This window comes from Hirundo rustica, chromosome 6 (genome assembly GCF_015227805.2).
Source record: "Hirundo rustica isolate bHirRus1 chromosome 6, bHirRus1.pri.v3, whole genome shotgun sequence".
NCBI lineage: Eukaryota > Metazoa > Chordata > Aves > Passeriformes > Hirundinidae > Hirundo > Hirundo rustica.
The window spans coordinates 38024882-38048287 of record NC_053455.1 but is presented as its reverse complement, the minus strand read 5'-3'; the positions used below and the strand labels follow the sequence as shown (position 1 = coordinate 38048287).

Here is a 23406-nt window from a genome sequence, read left to right as displayed (position 1 = left end):
GGGTGGGAGAATGGTAGAAAAGAGGGATGGGAAATGTAAAGATTACACAAATTAATTAAGTACAACTATTTGGTTAAATAAGTAAATATTACCTTGGGTAGAAAAGGTGCTTTGAGCAATCATAATTTTGTATTACTTTTTCGAGCCCATGTCTTAGGTTAGCTGCCTGTATCAGTGCTGAAGGCAGTGGGTCTTCATGTGAACACAGACCCTCCATGTTATCCCATGCAGGATAAGCTCCTTGGTCTGTAATTCCCTCTAGCTGTCATTACAAGAGATTTTAGGAAAAATGTAGTGTGGGAGAACGATACCAGGTATCGATGTTCTGCTGGTCAAAGAGGCTGGTGACAATTCTGGATGGTCAAATGACTGGAGGTGTGAAGGAGAGCAGTGACAAAAATCATTGACTTTGGTTCTGAGTAGTTTCATAGCAATTAACCCAGCTTAACTGATCACCGCCCCCCCCTCAGCAACCAAATCTGAGCACCTGAGAGCTCACTTAGAGAATAAATAAATAAAATTGCATGCCTCACTAACATACACAGCTACGAAACAGGAACATAGCTGTAATTCTTGACACAAGCTGTAAATCTTTGGACAAACTTTTTTTGAAAACCACAGAGCAAAACCGTACATATCTGACCACTGAGATAAGAAAACAGTCCTTTCTCAGAGAGCAGGAATTTCAAATCAATTGCTGATCCAAAACATCTGAATGCATTGAGAACACCATAACACCAATGCTGCTTTCCAACAGGAAAAAGTAATAATGAACCCTTGCCTCATAATCTGCAAGCATCCTGTTTCAATAGTTAAATTACCCATTTTTATACAGATTTTTGATTGGAAAATCTCTAAGAAAAAAGACAGGCTTCTTTCCATTTTGTGAGCCCTCAGCTAATTTAATACTGAACATTTTTCATCAGTTGAAAAACATTACAAATATTTCAATTTGTTCCAGTTGTGAGAATCTAACAGCTGTCTGATGCTCTGCTGAAAAGAGATTCACTCAGTTCCAGATGGATAATTATCTCTGCCACAAAGCCACTGCCCTAAATAGCAATAATTAACACCCTTGTTAGCTGTGTCAGAAAGGCCAAATAACTAATTGAAGCATGGAGACCTTGCTGAGCTTTTACCCCTGAGAATATTCCCCCCAGGTCTGACTGAAAGCACATCGATGCACGCAAATAAAGAAAGCTTTGTACTGACACACCCTGTTCATACTGAGATGGAGAACTTCAATGGATGAAGTTGTTAAGCCAGTGAAAAATGAAATTAACCCAAAGCAAATGAAATTAATCAAATGCAAAGAGGAAAACAGAATGAAAAATACAATGCATGGCCAGAAAAGATGCTCCCTGAGGCCTGCCCTGAATTACGAATTCCAAAGGTCACAACAGTTTCAGATACTTAGCGATGCACAAGAAGTCTGGTTATGTTTGCCAGAGCAAAGGAATGTAAATCACTCTCTGAAACAAAGTTGATCTGTGCGTCTGCATGGATTTTTTTGTGGCATCCCAACTGAGTATCCTAAGGCAATGCCTCATTTCCAAACAAACAGTCTTTCCTCCTTCTCCAAACACTCAAACTCTTACTCTCCAGAAGAAACTTTCTGTCTCCTGTGTACTAAGCAGCAGACTAGCTGCAACACAGGCTGAGCATCGCCCTGCCCACAGGAGCTGTTACCACCTTAAAGGCTGATGTTTTATGCACTGCAAGACATGAACTTGTAAGGTGGCATTTTCTACAAATTTAGTGTAGTTTGTAGAAAATGCTATCTAGTGTAGTTTGGGACCCAGGGACTGGTGCTCCATTCTATTTTAGTTTCCATTTCCTCTTCTAACAGCAAGCATGTTGATTGTAGAGTGAATGGAAGGGAACAAGAACTAACTCATATTAAGATGTATCTATATCAAAAAAATGCAAAGAGCACAGGCTTCCTTTATTCAGGTTTTAGCTAACACTGATTTCCCCATTGAAAACAGACAGAAGGAAGCGGAAAGGAGAAAGAGAGGGCACCTCCTGCAGGTAGAAAGCTAAAGTAATTCAGTCCTTCACTACTTCAATGTCTCTGTGACTAATGAAAATAGAGAACTGGTGGCTGGGGTTAATCAGAGTAAGATGCCTCACAGGATCCCCAAGGTGTGAATGGTCTCCTCAGAGATCCCACCTTACTCATGCTGGTTGCAGGACTCCTGAAAATCAGAATTTCCTGGTCAGGGACTCTAAAATCAAGAAGTAGAGATAATCTATACAAAAGCTCTCTTTGGACAGTCTTGCCATTTATAAAGCAATCTTCTGGGAAATTGCAAATGATGCACAGACTGAAATGCAATTTCTAGGCCAGGGCGGTAGAGTTTGACAGACCACAGACCTGTGATCTTAATTGGAACAATACAATGCTTAGAGCACCAAAAGATAATAGTAAAGGCAGTGAGAAGGGCAACTCAACTATCGGCACTCTATTTGCTGTGCCAGTTCGCATTTTCATGTTAAGACACTCAAAATTCAGATCTCTTCCTATATGAGCACTAGTTCACTGAAACTATGAGGTATCTTTATGCCTGTCTGCCTGAAGTTCTCACAGTGAGCCAGACATGCCATCCAGTCTGTGACACTGTCTTACACAAGGTGATCGTGTAAGCCAAAATGTGGCTTTGCCTCAGCTTTTTCATGGGGAAAAACATCTGTCAATGCCCAGGAGCTGCCATCCAAAGAATGGTCTGTTTGGGTTTTGTCCTTATTGATGGCTCTTGAGCTGCCCTTACTACTCAGTTGTTCTCTTAAATCTTACTGAACCTTTCCTCTCAATTTTGAGGTATATGGAAAACCTCACCTTCTGTCCCGTCTTGAATACAAAAACAGTGCTTTCGTTCAGCACTGGGTTTCATAGAGAGTTGAACTACAAGATTGTAATAGATGGAGAAAATAATATTTACATCCTAGCAAGCAGCAAATCCTTCCTTCCTGCCATACATCCTTCCTGCTGCCCTCATGAAAAGAATTCACCGCTTGGATTTTAATTGGCTCTGTCTCTGACATCTGAAACCTGTCCTTGCCAGGGAGAAGTAATTTCATTACTGAAAAAACAGCAGAGCTGCTGGGCTTCTCTGCAACCTAACTGAATTAGAGTCATGAGAAGACAAATACAAGGGGGTTGCTTTCAGAGGCGAGAAAACATCAATTTGCAAAGAGGATTCAAGGAACTGTGGCAAGTGCAAGGCTTCCGAGAAACCTTTCCTTCGTGATGTGTTTCTTCTGCGTGACTCACGCCTCTCTGGGTCATGCCTTCAGATGGGGTAAGTGCCAGTTGCTCCTGGACATCAGTGCAATTTATCCCAACTGAAAATAAGGGGTAACTTGGGCAGTCTAATGGACAAGTTCTGATCACATTGCTGCAGGGGCATTTACATCCCACCTGTTTACCAAAGAGAAATGTGTACCTACACCACTCCCAGGGAAGTGCCTGTGAGTAAACTGGAGGATCACTCTGCTGCCATGAGGGCAGTAAACTCCAGCAGCTGGGTGCACATCAGCTGGCCCAAGTACATCTGGAGTCACCCCCTTCAGTTTCCTCAAGATTTCAAAACAAACTGTTAGCATGGAGGCCCCAAAGTGTTTGGGAGAGAGGGCTGTTAAGGAGCTGGAGTGAAAGAGTGGAATTACCATAATGGATCAGCTTTTCCTCTTAATTTCGAGGGAAACTGTGCATACTCAGCATTTTATACATTTTATAGAAGAGTGGTTTCAGTGCCCACAGAGCAAAGGGACAGAGAATAGGATGCTGAACTAGAAGAGGATGGGAAGGAACAGTGGCTCCTGTTTGCTGAGCTTTTAACACATTTGTTTCGAATAAGCCTTCCCATATGTTATGTTCTGCTACAGCTAACCACTGCAGGGACATGCTACTACCCTAAATGCTGACATACTGGGTGTGGTGACATGTAGAGTGGCACAGTATCACCAATCCACATTTTGTCTGCAACAGAAGTCACCATTCAAGTGTTGCATATCTTCCATTGCCTTTGCAACAGTGCATGTCTTTTCCACAGGGACAAAAGAAGGCAGTTTCTAATATTTGCAAGTAGTTCAAGTAACTAACTTCTTTCCCCTTGTCTGCTAAGAAAATCCACTGCAACTCTTGCTAATGTTTCAAAGGGGAGCACTGGCTCTTTTTTTCTCTGGAATAGTTGCCAGTCACGTTCACAGTAATGAAGCAAATGAAAGCTGTTATATATCTGGCAGTGATAGCTGATGTACCTCCTTACAGACAAAAACAAACTTGTTGGAGTAATCTAAATTTGATTGTCAGAGAGTCAATTTACTCCGTCCTTTTCTTCCTTTTCTCCACAAAAATATGGTGACTTTCCCCTTTGATTTCAACAAATTTGTTTCAGTTATCAATTACCAGAGTGCATAGATCAGCAGGGGCTATGGAAAAACAGTGTGATGTAATCCTTCCATTTACAGCTAAGGAATAAGTCTAGTGTTTCTTACCAAGACACACAGACAGGTCTCAACTACGTGATACAGAATATCCCACCTTAGAGAAAAAAAAAAAGAGCACTGGGAGACTGACACAAAGTAAAATTGTCTCTACTTGCAATGTTCAGTATGTCTGAGATAAAATGGCATTGTGCTGAAAAAGCTGACAGAAGTATCCATGCACACTCTGTGGGGAGAACAGAATGTTGTTCTGGATCTGTGGGATGCTGATTACACTACCCAAATTTTGGGAGGGATTCTGCAACATTTGTGGCTCACCATCATTGAAGCAGTCCAGGCCAAATGTAATGTTGTCGATAGCAATGTCAGCTTGGGAATTCCATCCCCAGGTTGCCAGGAGTTCCAGTTGAAACCTTTGCAATAAAATAGATGTTTTAGACAAGACCAATAAAGGACTAAGGAGGGGGAACAACAAAACAAAACAGAACAAACAAATAACCTCCCTAAAAATACAATGTTCCCTTATCATGGAAAAAAGATCATCACTACAATTTTTCCTCCAGACAAGTCCAGCTCAGCAGCCAAAATGGCTTGCTCTAAGTCTTAGACACATATCAACCCCTCAGAAGCACTACAACATTCATACAATTTCACAATTCGTGGGGAGCAAGAATGAGAGCCTTACTTCCCCTGCTATATGCACTTATATACAAGCAACTGTCCCCCGCTAATGGTTATACACAAACAACCATCCGTATTCAATTAACAGAAACAGTCAGGAAATCAGACTGGGGAAAAATATCTCCTTCTTTCCTCCCCCAAAGACACAGAGTAAAAACTGAACAGAATATCCAAATGTCTTGGGCCTGATCCTCAGCCAGTGTAACTCAGAAGGTGAAATGAGTTTATTTCAGAAGGGTAGGACATCATAAATTTCAGCCACAATTCCTTGATTAGTTAGCTCCCTGGGCTGTCTCATCTTTTTCCACTATGACCAGGTGTTGCTTATCTAGGAGCTCTGTCACGTCCCATGTGTATTGCTACCTTCTGAATTCACAAGGAAGAAAGAAAATGAGCTGAAGGATCTCCTGCTAATGGATAGGACTGGATTGGTTTTCATTACATTTCAGAAATAAACAGATGTCTGATGTCCAGTCCATTTAGAGCTTATTAAAAGCATATGGACAGGACCTCTATTGCTGTCTCTGTTAAAGCTCAATGATGATTTATGAGAGATTAAGCACTGACCTGTGGAACATATTAATCATTCAGCCTAGAAACACACTTGTCCCAAATTAGTGGCAATAAAATATGTGTGCGCATTCCACCCACCAGCCAAATGTTGGTTGATATCCACAGTCAGCTGCATACAAACCTTTAGGGGAAAACGGCTTTTACCCCAACTCAAGAATGACCCCTTGTGCTTAAATGAAAGCATCCACACCTTCAGGAACTGAGCACTCTGGGAGTAAGTGCAGTAAATGCAAATCAAGGGTCTCTTGAATGATCTCTTAACTGTAGTGTTAGTGGGGGAATTTTTCAATAGATCCACTTCCTACAGGAACCTTCCTCTTCGACAGCAGGCTTAGCAGGATCATTTTCAAACCTTGTATATAAGTCCACTGACAAGTGACAGTAATTCCCCCATTTCGCTGATGGAGGAGAGTCAGAGCACCCTGAGCCCAGAACCAGGGCACTTACAGGACCCATAGGTATAAATATAGAACCACATTACTTAGAGGCACTCACATGGCATTATAGCCCCAGTCAGGTCAATCTGCTGTGTCTGGTGCATGGAGACAGAGCAGACAAGGGTCCCTGGAACTGCACCAGCAGGTAGGTTTCTGCTCCAGCTGAGTACAAGGAGGACCTTGAGGAATGACCTCCCCTGTGCATGGAAATTGATGTTTCCTAACCTCTAGGCTCTGTATGCTTCCCCTTCCTCTTAACTTCAGGAAAAGGGGAGGAATTTGCCTTTTGAATTCAGTGCTGTGTTAGCCAGAGGGGTTTCCAGCACTCCTGTTCGTTGATCTCATTTTGCTGACTCCAACAAATTATGTTCTCCAGCTCTTTGTTGTCTGATCTTCTGCCTGTTTGGTTTTCTCCTGATAGCATTATTTTTCCTTGTGTGTGTGAACCAAGTAAGTGAATTTGCCAGCCCATCACCTGAAGCAGTTTTTCCAAGTAGCTAGATGCCCAGCTGGGAGGCTGATCAGCAAACTGCATCTTCCTTCTCTCCTAAGAAATAAATTCATTGGATGAAGGTCTTGCTAAAATCTACCTAAATAGAGCCTTCATGTCCTCCTTGGTCTTTTTGCTGAGGTTCCTCTGGCCCCATCAAGCAGTTCATGGCCTGTAACTTCTTGTGTTTCTATTCACGCCTACTCTTCTCCCTGTGCGATCTGTACCCTTCCTACCCACTCTACTACTGCCTACCATCCCCTTAAGGAACCAGGGGAAAGTACTGCAGTTTCCTATAGTAAGAGAAGGACAGGAGTTTCCCAAAGATTTGGGATACAGAAAAACAACATGCCAGCTCAAAATCTGCACTAAAAATTATCCTAAGCACAACATTGCTAGAGCTTGCATTACCAAGGAAAGCTGACAATATCCATAAATACACAGAACAGTTACTCATGAAATACCAGACTGTAGTAAAATTGTCCAGCAACGTTCATCACACACTTTTGTTTACAACTGTTTTCAACTTCACCAACATCAAAGCGATTTAGGCTGAACTTTTCTGTTTTGGATGATTTGGTATGACTTCTCTAGCAGTCAAAACATTCTGTGAGTGTTGAGGATGAGGCAATGTAGGGATTCATGACTCTGACCATGATCAAAAATGCTGGTGTCTTTTTAAGCACTCTGTGCTACTAGGTATTGGAAGTGGGATCTGAAAGTTGTGAGGAAGAGAGTCACATGGCAGACATGAGGTTGTTTGTTTTTTTTTTTTCATGTGAATGAGAATCAATTAAAATTTTAAGAAAATATCTTTGACATTTTTAAATCCCTGACTTTTCCATACCTGGTATTTTTTTTTTAATCCTGCTGTTTACCCTTTTCTGGATATTTGAAAGTCTCAGGCAACATGGTACTTTCCAAGCAGTGCTATTATGAACCATGTCAGATCCTGCTTCAGCTACATGAGATGAGAACTGTCCTTCCAAATTAATAGATAAACATTTTCTTCCACAGCCTTTCTTTTCTGCTGCTGATTCTGGTCAAGCAGGAGTAAAAAAGCTGCCTGAACTGAGTCCAGAGTGAAAAAAATATCATCCTGGAGAGAGGCTGGGAGCTCACAGGGAATTTTACAGCAGAGGGGCATGGACTTGGTGTGCAGGGAGTTTGGGCCCATGATCTACAGAGAGAATTAAATAGCCAGTCAAACAGGAATACTGGGAATAAACCTTTTCACTGGGTCTGGGATCATTGAAATGAAAGCACACAAGAGATAGCTGGGAGGAGAAGGGAAGTGCAGGGAAGGGATTCAGACTTAATAATAAAAAACAAAACAACACACAGAGACAGCAGCTGCTGGAAGAGAGATGGAAACAAGAAGCAGGGAGGAGTTCAGAAAGGGAAATTACAACCAGAGGCATAAGACAGATAAAATGGGATTCCAAATGGGAGGCTGAAGCAAAAGAGAGACCAAGTATATGAAAACAAGGAAGAAAGGCACCAAGTGCCCACAGAAGCAGGTAAGACAGGGCAAAAGGAGTAGAGCATGGAAAGAAAAAGACAAGAGGACTGGGATGGAGCCTGTGTCCTGGGAGCACAAAGACCAGGGTTTCCTTGGGGAAATAGCTGTAGCGTCTTCCAGCAAAGCAAATGCTCGTTCTGTGTCTGCTATAGATGAGTGTAGCAAATGGTAACTCATTACTTCTGTCAGTCACCTGGCTAGCACAGGGGGTACAGATTTGCCTTCTAGTCTGAACAGTTCCATCCCTACCCACAGTGATTGTCACTGTTGTGCCACTCAGTTTTAAATTTGAAAATGCCCTACAAAAAGGTTACATGGAGAAAACAAAATAGAACTTCTTGAAACAGACTGTGACAATAAATGCATGCATGACCTACCTACATCGTTCATTTTGCCTCAGTGCTCAACTTTTTCAAACATTACAGTATTTGAACATTTTAATGTCAATTTTTTTTTCATGCCATTCTGGCTAGTGCTCAAAAGAAGTGTCTTGCTGTCCATTCCCTTCTGCCACGTAAGATCCATTTTGCTTCAGAATTAAGGGCCAATATGGAAATCGGGGCTTCAGGGGACAAAGCGTAAGGGAGTGTATATCATCAGAGGAGGCAGAAGGTCTTAAATATCTGAAGAGCCCCTTGGTTTCTGCTGCAGACAGATCCACAGCAGAGTGCCCAGAGAAAAGAGCTATTCTGCCCTAATTCACTGGCCATATTTTACATCTGCATAATTAAACAAATGCTAATCCACAGGGCTTCAGATTGTGTCAGACAAGACTATTAAATACAGTGCTAGCAGGCAGACCAATCCTACCCTAAAGGAATCATTCATGGCAAAGGTGTGTATGGTGAACAAATGACAATACTGAGATGAAAGGTAATCAGCAAATTAAAATAGAAAGAGGGTAGAGCAACATTTATAATATTCACTGGATAGACTCAAAGGGGTTTTTATCTTAAATTTCATGTGAAACAGGCCTTCCTCAGGAACATGCAAAAACAAACAAACAAGGAAAAAACCCCACCCAGGTTGAAGAAATTGAAAAAAAGTTTATGTTGTGCAAAATAACCAGCTACCAACACCAGCTACGTGTCTTGAGAGGGAGTGACACTAGGTGAGGGAGGAGAAATGCCTGAATAAAATTTGATTGCACTGAAATTCTTTAAATCTTCAGTATTTCACTTCATTTGAAAACCCAGTGCATTTCCGTATCTAAATCCATGAAAACTTTAGCACAAGGCTCATTTGGGCAACAGTCTTTTTCTGAAATCACTGCAATGTGATGCAGCAAGGAAGGATCTCCAGCTGCCCAGGCTGCTCTGATGTGGATCCTAAACTGGACAGCTGTATTGGCTACTGTGGGATTACCCCTTTGACTCGTGTGAGTGTTTTTTACCGTGGGAGTACGAAGTGCAGCTATGCTAATGCAGCTGTTTTCCTGCTGGGAGCACTTTGCCCCTGGGACTGCTCTGGCTTGCTCACATTGCTAAAAGGTTTTTAGTGCAGATGCTCGCTGTTCCCAAAACCTAGGTACTGTTTGAGGCTGCACAGAAGTGCAGACACCGGGTGTGTGGGCTTGTGTGGAGCTAAACTGTGCATGTGCACAAAGAGGTGCACTCATGGCAGAATACTTCCTGAGCAAGCAGCATCACTTCAAAACAGCCCTGACAGAAGGCAGGAATAAAAGTGACACTGCACAATTGTTACAACAGTAACAATATACTAAATCTATAGGGGTAAGCCTGGCTGCTGACAGGGAAGCTCTTACCGGTTCTGAAGCGCTGGCATCGGTAAGGTGATGAGAAACCAGTGGTCACTCCAGCTCCCTGCCCTCTCCCACATTGGCAAGGTGATTGGAGCTCCCTTTATCTCTTCCCTGAGAGAGAAGGAGACTGTACCATTGTAGCTACCAAAAACATGCACTGAAAATTGAACCTGTAACAGAGGAAGAGGAGGAAAAAATCGTAATCTGTGACAAAAGGGAAAGGTAGCAACTTCTCCCCTCCCTGGGAATTTGAGACACCAAACCTCCGAGTCTGGGTCAAACTCTTTAATGACAGAAATCACTAAGTCCTCACTCACTGACTGTATTTGACTCAGCAGCATTATTAGCACAGAATTTTCTCGAGGAAGACCCAAACTGACGCTCCTGTTGGGTAGCTGTTCTTCAACCACTGATGACAATATCCACAGCCTCTGACACTATCTGGGTGAGAGGACTGGTTTCCTTGTGATTAGATTAGATTTATATTCCTTCTCTGCCCCAAATACCTTTGAAACAAGGACTGTCTCTAGAGGCAGGAAACCTCGATCCATCTACCTGCTCCAGCTCATAGGCACCACCTGAACTGTAGCACCCTTAGGACAAGTGAACAGCAAAATCTCTAGGCCAAAGCATGTTTTGAAGGACGACTTGTTCCCTTTTCTTTGGAGCAACCACTTCCAGTTTGCCACAGAGCAAGAGAATGCTGCCACTTCTACCTCTGCTTGGAATACTCAGCTGCCCTTTATGCTACAGAGAGCTCCAGTACTGGCAGGAAAGGGAGCACATACGAGACCTACAAAATACAGCCACAGAAGATCCTTGGTTCTGCAATGTGGCCTCAAATCCTTGCCAGTGGAGGAGAGAATGGATCCAGATCTCCTCTGGCCTCTACACAATAACCAACAGCTACTGCTTCTCCTCTCCTGGTTTTTTGAACCTACCTCCAATCACATTTTATTTAGTTGTTTATTTTGTACCCAGCATATTTTACCTGGATTTATAAATAAGTATAAATGCCAAAGTTGTATTTCTGGCACCTGCACTGTATTTACTTTCCCAGGTCTAATTAGGAGGCATCAAAGCTTTCTTTTTTTCCCTTAGCAAGACTGGATTCCAGCTCAAACTTGCAGCTTAATTTTCCTTATTGTAATGACCATAATATTATTTAATATTTTTAATTCCAGCATCTTAGAGCTGCAAGGCAAGTTGTGTGATTTTATCAAGGCCAGGTTGCATTAACCTTTTGAAATTCCTGAAGAATGTGATCAGAAGTTTATTATATTCATCTATTTCTGAAAAATCTAATGCCTTCTAAATTCACACTCCTGTTCTCAGTGAAACTATCAAGTTTATTAAGTCCTGCACAAGTATTGCCGAATTTATGAAGAAAAATCTCAGCCGCAGATATACTAAAAGAATAATGGCCCATCCAGGCAGCTCCCTTTTCTACAAACCCTGGCTGCTCCAGACAGTTTAGCTGTTGGGCACCTCTCGGAGGAGTAACTCTTCCTAACTGGTGCAGTTAGGCTGGGGAGCTTTCCACAGCGAGTAGCTGATTTGGGGCTTCTGCTTTCACTTACGGGGGATGCACCTCACATCTCCTTTCCAGCTGAGAGCAAGTGGGCAGCTGGGCAGCACAGCCAGCTCTTCTGCTTGCCAGTGCTGTGTAGGGCGTGCAGAGGGACAGGAGAGCAGGCTAATTGTGCAAATAGTGCCTACAGCCTGATGACTTACTCCACAAAGATGCTAAGACAGAGTGACACACCTGGTAGTCCTCAGTGGCAAGACTGTCTGGCAAGCTGGTACTGTAAGCCTTAGCCATACCACTTGTGTGAGTGCTCTCTGCTCGCAGGTAGAGGAAGTGTCCTGTGAACACAGAAGTGAATCAGAAAAGACAGAATGACCTTTCACCCTTCTGTGTAATCTCTTGAAATAACTTGACATCATTAATGTTACTGTAGGTAAGTAAGCATTTGTAGGTGAGAGCAGGGCTTGAGAGCAAATCTATTAGTGAGGTTGTAGTAAACACTCTGGTAGATTTCAGCAGCACAAAAGTCAACATCCCAAACCCTTTCTTGGAATGTGAGTGGATAAAATTCAGATACCACTCAAGATCTTCCCATACAGAGGTGCACACCAATCTACACTCCTAATTCCTACACCATTAGCATCAATGACTCTTGCTAAGACAAGCACTGGGCTGGAAGAGTTTATTTTGAAAATTTTGTTTCCAGGGAGAGCTCACACAAGCTCTCAGGAGACAAACAGGACATTTGTATGGAAACTTTCATTTTAGCAGGGAACTGTGAGGCAAGATTCATGTGTGCTAACACTGCTTTCAGCCTGAACAAGTGAGGGTCTGGCCTCCCCTCTTATTTAGCAAGTTGACAGTTCTGCAGTTGTGGGAATTATTTGACTCTTTTTATTGTGGTATTTCATGGCAGAGAATGTGTATGGTCACCTGCGATATTCTTATATGTGATGCTCTTCCTAACCCACCAGTGGAGTCTGTCAAGGGTCTTCAAAGGGTTTGTTTTTACAAGGTGCCTTGTTCTGTTGGGCAATTTTTCTCCTGCGATGCAGCATTTATCATATTCTGCAACTGCATAGCTCATAAGAGGAAGGGGGAGGGAAGAAGTATACATCACATGACTTTTTAAAGGTGAAGGAAAATCCTTGTTTCTGAGAGATCTGTGTTAACTTTTTTGCAGAACTTGTTTAATATAAAGTTTTGAGGCATGTTCAAAAGTAAATTTTAGCTACATGTGATCAGTATAGATAATACTGATGCTTCATTTGGCAACAATGCCAAAATTTTTAAACCAATTTAAATAAACTTAAGTTCAAGGCTATTGTGTACATGCATACACAGAGAGTGGGAGAGAGAGCAATGAAGAACCCACCACCAGTGGCTTGCAAAGTAGATCCTACAAATGAGTCCTCTTGAATCATTTCGGAAAAGCCCCGAACAGACCAAGGAGATGCTGCAGTTTCATTCAGTGTCCAGCCACACAGACCTTCCTCAAAAGAGCAGTGTGAACCCTCTGGGAGACTTTCTACAATTGAGAACAAGAACGAGGGAAAGAGGAGCAACTTGATTATGGAAGAACACGAACAATAACAAAAATGAAAATCCATTGTGGTTGTCCAAGTTACCCAACCTATGCTACACTGTCAAAATAGTTTAGTTTCAAAAATATTTTGAAAATATTTTCAAAACCATTTCAAAATAGTTTGTCTCATTTGTTTATTTCCAGAGTCACCATTAGAAAGCGGACGTTTTGGGGTTGTCCATTTGAGACTTTTTTTGTGCTATCCTACTCCAAATACTGGGCAAAACTGCAGCCCCTGTAATCTCAGGACTGGCAAATCACTGCCACATATTTGTAAAGGTCTTGCTACATATGAAATTGCAGGCACCACAAAGGTTTGTGTCCACTTAAAGTAAGGCAGATCAATAGATTATTTTAAATCTGCATCACTGTACTTGGAACAAAGATAAACATTTATTATCAGCACCACATGTACTGTTAGGGGATTTCTCTGTCCTGATGTGCAAGAACTCTGAACTGGGGTCTTGGAAGGACAGATTTATGACACTGTAGGTAACTAAGAGCAGAAAGATTATTAACACCTTTCCCTGAAGGGAAGGTTTAGCTAGGGTCCAGACAGAAATTGTTACCCAGCAGCAGACATGGAAATAAGGTTTTGCTCTGAAGCAGCAGTAATTGTGAAGGGAAGGGCATTGAGCTCCTTACTGCAATACTTAAGAAACTAAACCAATTTTTAAAAAAATCCATATAGGGTGACTTTTCAAAGAGAATCTTGGTATCCAATTAATGTAAATGGGCCAAATTAATTCAGGAGACAAAATACTGAATTAATCTAAAGATAGAATCAATTTAACTTATTTTTTATTCTAAATTATTTCTTCTAACTGAATGAAGGTTCCCACAGTGTCATGCCACATACTCACCACACCTCACTCCTTCTTCTTCTTTGGTAGGACAGTCACTGATGAACTCACAGATCTGTAGGTGGCTGACACAACCTCCATGAATGCAGGGGAAGGTTGAGCCTTTGTCATATATAAAAAGATCTTGGTTTTCTTTATCTAATGGGAAAAAAAAGAGAGAGAATTAAATCCAGAAATGAGCTGACAGAATGTGTATGACCCTTCATGTGTATTCGTTTTCACACAGAGAACCTTGTCCTTGTACGACAAAACTCTGCTTTTTTCATGTAGGTTTCTACCCAGCATGAGATTCATGGACCAAATTTATTGCTCTTTTCTTTCTCACAAGCTACTTTTGCTGTGTTTGTGCTATGTTTAGATAATTTTGGGGGTTTTTTTTATAATGAAGGGCCTTGCTGTTTCCTGTTGCGATGTACTCCTCAGTTCTGCACACAGGACAGTGCACCTGCCAGGCAGCTGTGACATGCTGCATGGCACCCTGCTGCTGCAGGCAGGGACACCCATTTATCTCCAGCCCTGATAGACATGTTGCTATGCCCTGTTGAGGCTTAACCAGCACTTGGGCTGCTGACTCCTTTCTGTGCCAGATTCCAGCTGCAGCATCCAGCCCAAGAGGTAGCTGCTTCTCCAGCTGGCTTGCTGTACATGAATTTTGTTCATGCACCCTAACTAGTCTAGTCAGTTCTAGTCTGGGAGCATTTGACTGACTGCACAAGTACCCATCAGCCAGGCTAAACATGATTTTTAAGTCTGATATTTCCCAAAAGTATGACTCTTAATGCACCCAGCCTGTCCTGTGGATGCATTTGTGCCCAGGCCTGTTATGGATCTCCTGCCCTTTAGCAGAACTCTGCACGGAAGTTCCATTGGGATTGTGTACTACTCTGAAAAAATGGAAAATTAGGGAACCTATTGCAGGAGAAAAAAAAACAAAACACCTCTGCAGCAATCCAGGTACACACTCTGAAACTGTATTTTCTCATGACACTGTTTTGTGCCAGATACATGCACCAGGTTATTTAGAGACTACAGTGCTTCAGGCTGTATGCATCACCTAAAGACTCTAGGACTGTCAAAAAATATTCCATTAAAATATGACATGCTAAATTAAAAGAATAATGACTACAATCAAATCTCTAATATGATCATAACCATGCTGACAATAGTGTGTTCCTTTTACATTACATTCCAAGCTATTTCTACGGAGTCTGCAAAATGGAAACAATAACATTATATTAATTCATGAAATTCAGGAACTGCAGATGATTATGTCCCCAACCTGAAGACTGCCTGTGCTGAGAGACTCTTGCAGTTCCAAGAAGCCTAAATGATATTAGCAAGGTTCTGTACTGCCGCTGAGGATCATTTGCATGACATTCAGAACAAAACCGTAAGCTCCAGGTAAAGATGAGGTCTCAGCTGAGCACTCAGTACTTCTATGAAAATAATTACATTCTGATATTAGAGAGAAAAAGCAGACCCCATCAGGGGCAGATAAATATTTATTTTCTTCATAGAATTGTTAGATAAAGCCCAAATATGGAAAAGGCTTGGTTACACAGGGTAGATTGTTGTTCTTGATTATTTAAGAGAGAAAAATACTAAATGATAAATAATAATAGATAAAGACATTTTTCATCCTTGTTGTTGGATTCAGCATAAGTAGAGGTGTTTTGGGTTTTTTTTCCCATACAAAGATCAAGCCAAGCAAAGCTGAAAAGCAGAGAGGATCACTTAAAGTAGTTCTATAATTCTGAGCTACTAATCGTTCTTCTAAGTCCTAACCTATCCCTTATCACCCTTATCCATTTTGGTGAGGATGCCTTTGGTTATTCCAAACCTGTCTGTGTTGCAGCATACCATGAAAGCAGTTCCTGAGTTGCAAGGAGCTCACTGCCAGTAGTCCAACCTCCTGTGCTCCACAGTTCGAATACACCAGGGTGATTTTGAAAGGTCTTTCTATTCGTCCAATCTGGGCCACCAGGTATTTCCACTTCATCCTAGAGGACAACAGAATGTTATCAGACATACACACACAGCACATTGGAATCCATGGAGTTTCTAGCATAAGGATTCTGCACCGTACTGAAGAGAAGTAATAGTATCCATATGGGAAATGGATCAGTGAATGCAAATAGCATGATAAAAAATGGATGTTAATATAAAACAAGTGACATTTGGCCTACCAAGCTCATGTAAGATTGTCTTTGCTGCAGAGCATATTGCTAAGGATGAAGAGATCCAGCCATTCCCAATGATTCTTAAGTGGGTCTTAAATTACCACCAGTTTTGGACACGCTACCCCAATATGTGCTTTCCACAGACATGGTTGTGTTCTGTTAGCTCTTGAAAGCACCGCTCAACCAAGCAGCTGCACAAGTCTCCATACCTCCTCGAGCCAACACAGACATTGTGTGTTCTGGAAGTAAATGTCTGACCCTGAAAGTTTCTTGGTTGTGTTAAGAGTGAAAACCTTTATCTGTGTGTTGTCTATCTGATTTTCCACCTTAGCAAACTACAGGGCACCCACAAAGCAAGGGAGAGAGAAGAGAGGCGCTGTTCCAGGAAATGCAGATTACTCGTGCCATTTACATTTCTTTACAGAACGGATGCCATAACCTGCAAATCTAGGCTGGAGAGGTTTCTCAATTGTGCAGCACTTGTGGCAGTTTGGAGAAAGACAAATGGTCCCATGCACCCTGATTTTAAAGACGGCTGTCAGACATCAAAAACTAGAGAGGCATACCAAAAGGGAATTTTTGAAGTACCTCACTTAATTAAGTCTGATGGAAGTCAAGGTATCCAGGTGTCATTTAAAAACTACAGTAGAATTCTCAAAAATATTTTTACTTTATTTTTGTTTCCAAAAATGTTCTTGTATCTTATTTTAACAAGAGAGCAAAAAACAGTTGAATGTATGTGTTATTATTTTGTAAATGGGCTGGAGCAAGGCTAGTGAGAAAGGAATCCTTGCTCTAAGCTCTGTTCTGAAAATAATATCAGACAGAGATAATTTTACCCACATTCTACACACTGCTGATGACACTGGGGCCACCCTGGACAAGTGACCTAAGTCAGTGCCAATGGAGTAATAAGAAGGCCAGGCCACAGTGTTAAGACATGTTGATCAGCTCTGCTCCTAGTATAATTTTTCATTTAGGAAATACCTTCAGCTGCCGTGAAGTGGTCATGTAGCCCTTGTCCTGCATCAGAAACACCTTAGAAGGCAAGACCCAGATTACAAACACGTCTCTTCTGGACTCAATGTAAAAATCACAGAACCGTATTTGCAACTTACAAAAATCCAAAGCAGCTTTAATTTTTTGTGTCTTCTCTTGCATTCTTCCCTCTACAAGGCAATTATATAACTTTGAATAATTTTTTACTATCCCTTCTATGGCATCCACCCACCTTTCACTTTCACAGTTGTACACATGCATAAATACCCACAGACACCCATAACTCATACGAAACTAAGCTCCTCTAACAAAGAGGACACTATTTCCTCTATTTCCTGTCCCATCATAATATATTCAGTAGTTCATTATAATTTTCAGAATTATAATTTCATTATAATTTCAGAATTTCATTTATAATCTGCAGAAAGGTACAGCCCTGAATTGCCACAGCAGCATGTCTTCTTCCCAACCTGGGAGAACAACTGCTTTGCTTTCATTTTGTATTACAGTGCAGCTTCGGGAACATCCAGCACCTATAAATATATCTCATAAATATTCTTATAAATATATCCCCCTCGACACACTATGGGACAACATCTAAGACCATCCAGCACTGACCCAGAACTGAGTCACTTCTGCTACATGACACAGCTTTGTTCATCACTCCATTGCATCCTGTTGACCACGAGAATGAATGGGCCATAATCAGATTGGTTCAATGAGCCAATAAGGGTAAGGACAACCTTTAAATCTTCCGAATTTATCTATTAGGCGTACTAGACCTGTCAAGCACTGCGGCATAGTTCTAGTACCTCTACCAAGTTACAACCCAGCCTGCAGCTGAGACATCACGGTATTGCCAGTGTTAACACAACCCTGAGTGCAGGAACCTGTGGCTCACAGCCTCTGATTCACAGCCAGTGGTACATTTAACAGTAGCAACTAAAGAACCCCACAGCTGAAAACAATGACTAGTTCAGCTTCTGCACCTTAATCCTATATGCTTTATGAGCCAGACACTTTGGAGCTTGCTGTTTATAGGCTGGTGTATCAAAATGAAACTACTAGTCATCTAAGTCAACAAACCAAGATCTGAAACGCCATAACTTAGGAAGACATTTTGCCATCTCTGCTGGGAGAGCTGTGGTATCTGGTAGAAGAACAAGGCCATCATATTAAGCCACTACTTCTGTGAATTGGCAGCTCTTCTGAGTCAGGACACTAAGGTCCCAGGAAACATCCCAATTCTGCACTGAAATATCTCTGGTACTGAAATTTTCTGCGTTTATAACACTGCAGAAAAAGCTGTCTAGCATCCAATGACTGCAAAAATGACAAGTGGCTTTGCATCACACAGAGTGCTTTTGTGTATGAAATCTCTTCATCATCAAGGTATTCCCTTTCAGAGAAAGCCTGCCCCCCTAGATCCAGCTGCAGCAGGATTTCTAATGCTGTAAATAATTACACCTCCTTTGCTTGGTCCCACTACCGAAGCAGAAACTAGTCAGAGCCAATGTAATTTTCCTAATGGAATCAGGAACGAAGCCCAGCGTTGATCCAGCAGAAGATGGATCATTGCAGCAGGCTTCCAGGTAAGCCAAGCTTGGCAACAACTTTACTATTGATTTTATGTCAAACCAGATCTCAAGTACCAAGGCATTACTCTTCTACTAAAAAAAAAAAGTTAAAATTCATCCATATGCATGGAAGAACTATCAGGGTCTGACATAATTTTGAGAAATTTGCATGGATAGAAAGTCTGGAATTGCAAGTTATCTAATGCTTAAGGCAAGAGCATGCAAGATTCACCCTGAAAACTTTTAATTCTGAATTTTCTTTTGTAGCATTCACTTTGGGTTTTCATTAACCTCTCTATCTTCTCTGCTGAGTAGATGTTTTCCACCCTCTTCTTGCCAATCCTTTCTATGATGTGATTTTTCATATCCAACAAAGGTAACTGAGGATTAATTTTAGGAAGGATTTTATGTAAAGAATATCCATTTCTTCATTAGGACCAAAAAAATGCAATAAAGCAGAACATGAAAGCTGAAACATTTTCTAAATTGGGGGACCCACTGCATCAGTTTTTGCACAAAGCTGTGTATGCTAGATGCTTCTAGACTCAATCAGTGAACATAAAATTTAGAAGTTTAATATTATTTTTGTATTCACAGGAAGCTCTTGTCTGCAAGTCCTCACAAACATCCAGTGCTAACCACTGGACTTCTAAGGAAACAGAGAGAGCAAAATACATGCCTACCACTCCTGCCTTCACCGAACTCTTAGAGTGTTATTCTTTGACACAGTATATTTTTGGGTGCAAGTTCAAGAGAGGCACAAGAGGCATTTACTGAATCCTACTCCCAGCTTAGTGTCCAAAATTCATAGTCTTATATAGCAGCTGGAGAGCCTCACCTTTTCTAGATAAATTGTTTAATCAAAATGGCTCTGCTCTTTGTTGTCAGCATGAATTTAGACATTTTCTGAGAACACTTACCAGGCTACTCCCTTGTCATCGGTACAGTAGGAGAAGTTAAATAACATTTGTGGATAAAACTAACCACATTAGTAGAAGTGTCAAAGACAGCAAGTTTTTTCAAGTCAGAAAGATGGTGGAGCATTTTATCACCACCACCCCTCCAAAAAAAGGGGAAAGACACAAAAAATTAAGCAATAAACAGTTTTGTGAGGTTGGCTAACTGAAAACCCATGTGTGCACATGGCCATGAACTTTTTGTTTTCTGATCTACCAAGACTACCGTGGCCATTCCAGAATGAAAACAGAACAAAATCAGCTAGGCTTATTGACTACAGAAAGTGAAAATATTATCCCTCCCCCAAATGATGCTTCTTTATTTTCAATGACATGTGAGTACTTAGAGTTGAAAGAAACAAGCTTCTTACTGAAACAGTTTTGGCTGAGAGCATTGAAATAATTGTGGTCCACAAAAAACACAAGCATGTGAAAACACTCAGAACCACACAGGACTCGAGAATTTTCAACTGTGGCTGATTCTGGGTCTGTGTGGTAAAGATGAAAAGATGGGATAAGCAAAATAGTAAAAACATTTAAGAAAAAAAAGTTTAAAAATAAGTAAAAAATATGTTTGATGTAACCTGAATAAACACCATAACCATAACCCGGAGAAAGTGAAAACAGTTTTCTGAGTTAAGTGCCAGACAAAGAAGGCTTGACCCTGCAAACAAGACTACAGGCTCCTGATGTTTGAGCTTTACTGACATAAAGAGAAATAAAATTTTATATATTTTTGTAAATACATAGAGTCTCATACACCTCACTTCCTCAGCACTTCTCCTTCTGATGGTAATAACTCAAAATACCCATGATCTGTAGGTGTGGTATTTAAAAATAAACATCGTGACTTTATGACTTTGCTCTACTTGTTCAGAGAACATGGTACCGAAAGTCCATCTGCTTCTTTTTTTCTTTCATTAAGTCTTACATGTGAAAAAGTAGTGGCAGCTTCAATACTACCAATTTAATGATCAATCCTACTAGTTAGTGAGGTGAACAGGACAGAAACTTTCTCTTACATGTGACGTATATCAAAGCTTTTGGGAACTGTGTAGCTGACGGATCCTGAAGGAGTAAACACCATCTGGAGAATATTTCTAGGTCCAGAACGAGGAGAGTTCACTGAAGTAGTCTGGTGAAGCTGGAGTTTATGATGAAGTATAGCTTGGTCATGGAATTGAGAAGCACCAAAAGGGACTGAAGCAGGATTTCCTGGAGAGTCCGATTATCTGAAAAAAGTGCCACCCAGCCTTTTTTCTATGTCCAATTTTCTACTCTGATCTGAAGTCAATTCCTTGGTAGTAATTTTCACTGGTTACATTAGGTACTATACACAGGCATCTGTCTCAAGGTCATCTGCTCATTGTCCTCCTTCTTCTACTCTAAATTGTGCGGCAGTGTTTTGTTAAGACAGAAAAGCTTGTAGAACTCCTACTCCCTGTGGAAAGTCCCTGTAAAGTGGGAACACCTCAGGGTGGTCTCTCCTTAACAACCAATGTTGTTGAAAACTTAATAATGGAGAGAATGTTCTTTTCAGGCTACCTGCCCAGCAAAAAGGTGGTCAATCATTGTGTTAGAATAAATTCTGTTCTGCCTGCATGTTTTTTTTTAATTGTACTGAGATTTTAAAGTTTCCCTGTAATGAGGGGGAAAAGGAAGGGTGTTTGATGGTTCCTGACTTTGTTTTATCACTTTTCTATCCTCCTTTCTATCTTGATTTCAGACAAGACTTGGTCTCCTCCCCTGCTTAAAATCTTAAGAGTAAACTCTCTGAGCTTACCAGTGCTTCATGTCATTCAGCAAAGAAAAAAGTAAAACCAGTGTCTGTGCCAACTTCCAGAGAAGCTAACTTCATTCTAATAAATCTAAATGCCATCGCTTTTAGAGAGATGATCATCTTGACTTCAGAACAGAATTGTTTTGCAGTGGTCAAATAAGCTGCTAAACAACATCTATGATCTTTTCCAGAGATGTTGCAGTGATTACCAGCAAAGCCTTTGCTGAGCAGTAAGGTGTAGTGAAAGGGTGTTTCATGAGTTTACATAGCAGAATGGAGCTGCAGCTGCAGATGCCTGTCCAATATTCAAACAGCAGCAAGAACAGCTTTGAGTAGGTAAAAAAGGATATTAGAAATTAATCCCAGAACATGCAACAGATTCTCAGTGAAATTGGCAAGAGGATGGGGAAGGAATAGCCAGGAAGGAACTGAGCAACAGCTGAAAATGAGAGAGAAAGAGAGAGAGATCTGAAAGAAAAGAAAATAAGTTTTTTTAGTCAAACTCTGCTGTCTTTGGCTGACGGGGACTCTTCACTACAGATCTCCATAGCAGCCTGGGGAGTGCGGAAGAATTCAAAGAAAACAAGAACTGGGACCTATTGCTTAAGTTCTCCCTGGGAGTCAGTCAGGTGATGGAAATAAAAAACACTGTTATGTGTCTGACCCAGGTTCTCACAAGTTGGACTGCAGCAAAGGAAAAACAAGCACACGGAAAATGGCAAAATTAGATGACACGTGGACTTTTCTCTTTCTTTTTCTGTTGTGATTTTTTCCCTTTACCCATTTCTCTTCCTTACTGCTTTCTACTACACACAGGAATGAAAAAGTAAAGTGTTGTCAGGATCAAAGGCAATACAGGACAAGACCTGGGGTTGTTACGCCTTCTTTTGTTTTCCTTCACCTCTTCTTACCTCAGTTTTTTCCTACCCTGAACTCTAGAAATGGAGTAGAAGTGGATGCTCCTGAACCTACTAGAAAGGAGGAAATTATTAAAGAGGCAAATTTAACCCCACCTCAAAATGATAATTGTGACCCTTGTAGCATTGATAGGACTCACTGCACCCATAGAGACATCAGTAGGGTTACCAAGGCAGTTTTTGAACTGAATGCATTTTACAGCTGCAGTCCTAGAATCAATGAATAAATTAATCACTCTTCACACTTCTAAACGTGAGAGAAGAGCAGTGAGATCTAAGCTAGTGTGTTCTTTGCAAAGGGGACACACAAAACCTGTGTCTGTTACAGACATCCTGTCAGGAGGCCGTGTGCTTCCGTCCTGACAGTCATACCTTTATTTTCTGCTCTAATAGCAGCAAAGAGCTCAAGAAAGCAAAAGACACTGATAAACAGCAGCCTGGAGGAACTCCACTCTGCCTTGCAGTTCAAAGGCTCAATGGTTGAAAGTGGATTGTCTTACCTGGCATTCTCCTCATGGCCAGCTCTCAGAGAAGTTACTGCATTTTTGTTTGTATCCACATATTTGATTTCAACTCTGAATCTCTGGAGGAGAGGAACAGCATCCTGTGAACAAATGGCCAGTTCCAGCAAGCAAGAATCCAAGCTCCCAGGCAGGATGGGGCTTTGCAGGCTGAATTCGCATCTCTCTGGGGGTCTACTGGTGTTCAGTACTAAAATGTCCCCTGCGAAGAGAAAAAAACCACAACAAAACAAGAGACACACAGCATGGATGGAAGGGAGATAATAAGAGGAAAATGGATACGGAGTTCGAAAAAAGGAGTCATAAGAATAAAGGAAGAACTATGCACAAAACCAAAAGAAAAAGAATAAAGTAAAAATTAAGGGTTTAAGTAAAGGAAGTAAAGAAGTTATAGAAAAAAAATGAGAAGAGAAGAAACCAAAAAAAGCATGAAGACATGTCCAACAAAACAAAAGCCAAAGGTTTTTCCAGTCAGACAGCAAATAACTGGAGCCAGTTCTGGCTTGTATAGGATTGAGTTTCCTAAGAAAATCCAGTCTCTGTTAAGTAAAAGTAGCTTAACCCAAAATGGGGAGATAGAAAATGG

The 23406-nt window shown here is 41.2% G+C and overlaps 1 protein-coding gene across 1 annotated transcript in view; it reads right to left on the bottom strand.

The window, feature by feature from the left end:
• LTK (leukocyte receptor tyrosine kinase) overlaps positions 1 to 23406 on the bottom strand; it is a 94172-nt gene that overhangs the window by 26358 nt on the left and 44408 nt on the right. The window contains exons 4-10 of the mRNA XM_040068605.1: positions 22800 to 23022; positions 15751 to 15890; positions 13891 to 14028; positions 12818 to 12970; positions 11680 to 11780; positions 9918 to 10084; positions 4768 to 4862 (exon numbers count right to left, since the gene is read on the bottom strand). Coding sequence (XP_039924539.1) covers positions 4768 to 4862; positions 9918 to 10084; positions 11680 to 11780; positions 12818 to 12970; positions 13891 to 14028; positions 15751 to 15890; positions 22800 to 23022 — 1017 coding nt within the window. The remainder of the gene's footprint in view (positions 1 to 4767; positions 4863 to 9917; positions 10085 to 11679; positions 11781 to 12817; positions 12971 to 13890; positions 14029 to 15750; positions 15891 to 22799; positions 23023 to 23406) is intronic.